The sequence below is a fragment of the Calonectris borealis genome, chromosome 3 (genome assembly GCF_964195595.1).
Source record: "Calonectris borealis chromosome 3, bCalBor7.hap1.2, whole genome shotgun sequence".
Lineage (NCBI taxonomy): Eukaryota > Metazoa > Chordata > Aves > Procellariiformes > Procellariidae > Calonectris > Calonectris borealis.
In genome coordinates this window covers 119764953-119769870 of record NC_134314.1, presented here as the reverse complement: position 1 = coordinate 119769870, position 4918 = coordinate 119764953, and the positions used below count along the sequence as shown (strand labels likewise).

The following is a 4918-nucleotide window of genomic DNA, read 5'->3' as shown; positions in this document are numbered from 1 at the left end:
TGGGCGCGGAGCGGCGGGGCCGCACCGCCTCTGCGGGCCCGAAAAGCGAAAGATTCGCCTTAAAAAAGCACCGACACCCTCCCCCCCGCCGCGCGGTGGCGTGAGGCAGCGGCCAGAAGGCAGGGACATGCCGGCAGGCGGAGAACCGGCCCCGGGTGCTGCTGGTCGCGGCCGCCCGCAGACGCGGCGGCCGCGGTGACGGGGAGGGGGGGCCCCCTCCCCGCCCCGAGGCCGCGGGGATGGAGGGGGAGCGCTCTGCCGCCGCGGGACCCGCGCTCCTCCCTGCCGGCCGGGAGAAGGGGAGAGGAGGAGGAGGAGGAGGCCCGGCCGACTTCGTGGCTCTCCTCCCTCCGGAGGTCAGCTCTCGGATTTTCAGCGATCTGGACGTTGAGAGCTTGTGTCACGCGGCCGTGACGTGCAAGGGCTGGCATCGCGTCATCGAGAGCAACGACCGCTTATGGAGGCACCACTGCTTGAGCGTGAGGGCTGTCTGCCAGCGGGAGATCGACTGCGATCGAGGAAATGGATATTCCTGGAAGGTAAATTTAACGTCAGTGACGTAATGTCGGCAGCGTCAAGGCTTCTGGGATCGGTCATAGAAATATGTAAAGAAATTACGTCAGCACATCTCATCTGTCCCAGGCTAATGGGAGAACCGCTGTAATCACAGTGTGGCTGGGTAGCGCACCCCAACAGCTGGACATCTGGTTGAAAAGCAAGGTTGACCGGTTTCCTACCCAGGACCACATCTGGCCGCCCCGGCACACCCCGTTTAGTCCTCACCCTGCCCTGCACGGCCTCAGCGCTGATGTTCATCATATCGAAGTCTGCACAGCCCTAACATGGAAGAAAGCCCACATCCCAGTAGGCAGGGCCAGGGGGGATAATAACGCAGCCCCGTTAGGCAGTGTGTGCTCTCTGGTTGTATTTCTTGGGAATAGTTCTGCTGGTGAGGAATGACTCCCCGGAAATTCATCCTGGGTAGCTCTGCCTATCCAGGAGAAAACAGTTGGGGTAGAGAAAAGGAAATAAGCAGGAGCTCTGTTTTGAAACTCTCCCCCCACACACTCCCATTTACAGCTGCTCTGAGGAGTTAGGAAGATTTATCACTGTCAAGTCCAGCCTGCAAGCTGAGGTAGATCAGGAAAGGAGTGGTTTCACAGTTCCTACACAGGACCAGCTACAGGGTGAGCTCCACCTCATTTTAACTGGTGTGTTTGAGAGCAAGGGGGGCAGTAGAGGGGTGAAAAAGAGAGAAGCAGCAGCAAAAAAACCCAACAGTTCTGGACTCTCACATTTCAGGAGAGAGGTTTCAGTATGAGGCAAAGCCATGAGCAGGTAGTGGTTGCCCTTTGAATGTACAGATCTTGCTACTCTTGCACAGGAATTTTCAGAACTCCCTGCACTGATTCTCTATTTTATCTGGAGGGGATTTGAAGTAGAAGCAACAAAACACACCAAGCAACAAACACACCTTTTTCTTGCACTAAAAGGTCGGCTGAAGAGAAGAATCCAGCCAGCCTGCATTAAGAGCCCAAACGAGTTAAAGGTCACAAATAATCTAAATAGGAAGAGAAGGTGAAAGGCACCTCTTTTAAGGAGTAAGGAGGAAGGTGAATTCCTGGTTTAAGGTTTTCATCTTCACCCTCAAAGAATTAGGCAAGGAGCGATTCTCCACCCAACTTAGAACAGAAGAGTTGGAAGTAGGCCAAGGTCTGCTTCTTGGCAGCAGTGCACCTTCCTGGGCTTACTGTCTAGATATTTAAAGACACGTTCCAAATCCTTTTTCTAGCATTACTCTTCCAATGCAAAACTTAGTTGTATTGAATGCAACTTAAATCAGTTCATTTCCAAGATTTGAGCTGTCTGTTTTTCCATCAGATCACATTACTGAGAAACTACTGGAAAAGCAAAGTGAAGCAAGAATGGCTGAGTGGGAAATACAGCAACATTCCTTCACAAAACAGCTTGCCAGAGAAAAGCATGTATCCGATGGATGTCGACACATGGGGAGAAATCCTGGAAGCAGAACTTGAGAGATGAGAAACCAGGGCTGGTTCTTGCAACTCAAGAACCTTCTATCAACAACTCACAGACTGCCAAACTGTAAATATTTTGCCGTTCAAAATCAGTTGTGTTTGCAAACATACGATGAAAGCTTCTCAAAAAAAAAAGTTATGTCTATCTTTTTTTTATTTGCACTTTATCTGATTAATTTTCTGTACAATTCTAAATAAGACTAAATATTCAGTTGTTGTTTTATATTTGTAAATTTAATGTTCTGCTGTATTGTTAAAGAGATGTTGATTGTACTTTTAATTTGCACTTTTTATTTTGTTAGAGATGAATTTAAAAAAAAGAAGTGTGTTTGACTTGAAGTGTATCATATCAGCCCACAAAGGAAGGCTGGGGAAGGGACAAATCCAGACACTGGAAAGAAAAGGACAAGGCAGCCACCTCAGCATCAGCTAAAGATCCCCAGTGCCCATCTCAAGGGACAGGGCCCTCACAAGGATCTTCTCTGAACCTGCACCCATGGAGGTGTTAGTGCTCGGCAGCGCCGCATTTCCACTGCCCGGCTGTGGGATTTCTGGATTAGGACTCACAGATGCAGGCAACGGGCAGGACTGAAGCAGCCACGTAACTAACAGTCTCTCTAATAGTCATTAGCTACGCATTTTAGTCATTTGCATGATGAGGAGTAGAGCAAAATTTACTACTTCAAACAAAATAACTCAGATAACCATACGAGATAACACAACTTCATATATTTTTGTAGTCAGGCTAGAACACATTCAGAAACTCAGTTTTTTCCTATATGATGATCTCCCATCACACAGGCCCTGCTTTACCAGCACCGATTTTTGGCACTGACTAAAAACTGCTGCTAGTAAAAGAGGAGATACCCGTCACGTTACTCAACATAAAAGTGACCACAAAATCAATTTATTACAATTCCATTTGAATATCACCTTTCCCTACCTACTTTGCACTAAAGAGTAAAGCAAGTGGGAAAACCCTGGCAAGATCCCTATTGCTTGAGGTATTCCTACAAAATTCAGTCACCAATCTGGGACCAATTTTCTACAGGAGGACTTCTACCATGCTTATGAAACTTAGTTAATATAAACTGATTTCAAATCAACTACTGTGGACTTTGGTGGAGGACCTTCTGGCAACATAAGGACAGAAGTGTCCTGTCATGAACATGAGGTTCAATGGCACTAGATCAGGCCCCTATTAGATACAGAGTTTACTTAAATGAGGTCCAGTCCATACCTTTAACGGGGGGGGGCCAATAACACTAGATGGAGCAGTAGAGCAGTTTTGCTCGGAAAATACAGACCATGGCCCTCTGCTAAGATCCAGTAGCATTTTTCGTTCAATGGTGCTGGTGGTTAAACAAACCATTAGTTTAAACTTGCTTCCAACTTACGCATTTTTATTTTCTCACAATTATTTAACCATTGCAAAATATCTGGTAAAAATATCTAGTATTCTTTACTCCCCTTCATTGCAAGTGTGTGGGCTCACAAGCTGTTCGTTGTAGGTGCCCATTATCTACAGGCCAAGGAAGAAAGAACAGCCAGGTGAAACCGGTAGTTCTAAAACACTTCCAAGAACAGTATGTTACCTGATCCTTTTTCTAGTTTGGAGCATTCAACAGATTTCATCAAAACTGACCCAATTCCCTCAGCCTCCTACATTTTCCCCATTAGAACAGGTTTTCAGTTCGTAAGCACCAGTACCTTTTGTAAATCATGAGTAGCGTATCTCATTAAGACAGCTTTCTCATCAACAACATTGTGTGACATGATGCAGCGACTGGGTAACGTTTCTTAGCTGTTCGTAATTTATTCCTTACAGGTAAGTGTTAGTCCCAGGATCAGGACCCCATTGCACCAGGTTTTATGAAGATGTGTAGCCTCTCCCTTTATTGCCAAAGAGTTGACGCTGTTCTTGTGGGACGACTACTATGTTAGCCAAAATGGATGCAGCACCCAAAATTCACTGAAGCTTCTACCATCCTGCTGCCAAACATGGCTGAAGTGTAACTCAGAGTAAAGAGCATTGCTAAGTATAGTGGGTGTAGGACAAAGCTCTGAATTGCAAACACTGCTTCCTTTATTATTAGTTATTCTGCTTTAAGATTATATCTAGTTAGCCCAAATTAAAAAAAAAAAACAAAACACAAAAAAAACCCACAAAAAACCAAACCACCCAAGCACAAGTTTTTCCACTGAAGGTGCTGCCTTACTCCCTTCTCACGGTATCTTTTACCCTGACTTTAAGAGAGCTAGAAGTGAAAAAAAGTGCATATAAATTAATAAAGAAGAAAATAATACTAGCAGTACATTGGCATCACCTCAGGAGTGCCCAATTTATTAATCATAAGACAGGAAAAGTGTACAATACTGGATCTAGTCCCTCACGCTTCTCCTTGCCCAGCCTCCTCCTGTTACCTCCAGTCCCTGTAATTCCCATTTATCCCCTCTTTCTGACAGCCCCTCAGCTGTCAGTTCTCATATATTTGTCTCAGGATACAATTTTTAAATAGAATAATTATTCTGGTATAAATCCTGACACACAGCTGTTTCACTGTCCACCTAGCTGTAGCTTTTCCCCGTTCTCATAGGATCATAAGAATCACCGGTATCTGTCATGCCTCTACCTCTGTCCAGAGCAGATGGCTGTGCCTCTTTAAACACACCAGGAGTTAAACACTCAGCTATGCAATTAGACAAGGCTTGGATCTTTAAACCTGGAGTAGCAATGCTGTAAGTTGCTCATGAAAATCTATTACTGAAAGAAAAAAAAAAACACAAGTACGTAAGTACAAGTACGAAAACAAAGCTTGCTTCCCCTCCCCACTCCGAGCCCCTCCTTTAAGGGTTTTAATTCCCCCTGGAGATTTTAT

At 45.5% G+C, this 4918-nt stretch overlaps 2 protein-coding genes across 3 annotated transcripts in view; one reads left to right on the top strand and one right to left on the bottom strand.

Annotated features, from left to right (window-relative positions):
* Nucleotides 1-239: 239 nt before the first annotated feature.
* On the top strand, nt 240-2362 carry FBXO48 (F-box protein 48). The gene is made up of 2 exons (XM_075147674.1): nt 240-539; nt 1882-2362. Exons 1-2 carry the CDS (start codon nt 240-242, stop codon nt 2041-2043), a joined length of 462 nt encoding a protein of 153 aa, XP_075003775.1. The 3' UTR covers nt 2044-2362.
* A 2294-nt stretch (nt 2363-4656) lies between these two features.
* The window catches only part of PLEK (pleckstrin), a 71007-nt gene continuing 70745 nt past the window's right edge, over nt 4657-4918 (bottom strand). For both annotated transcript variants that reach the window (XM_075147670.1, XM_075147671.1), the window contains one exon: nt 4657-4803. The gene's annotated coding sequence lies outside the window, so the exon portion shown is untranslated. The remainder of the gene's footprint in view (nt 4804-4918) is intronic.

Excerpts from the sequence above, each read along its gene's own strand:
- FBXO48 (XM_075147674.1), top strand. The coding sequence starts at position 240 with ATGGAGGGGGAGCGCTCTGCCGCCGCGGGACCCGCGCTCCTCCCTGCC. Across the intron at positions 540-1,881 it reads GAAATGGATATTCCTGGAAG|ATCACATTACTGAGAAACTA; the intron begins GTAAATTTAACG and ends TTTTTCCATCAG.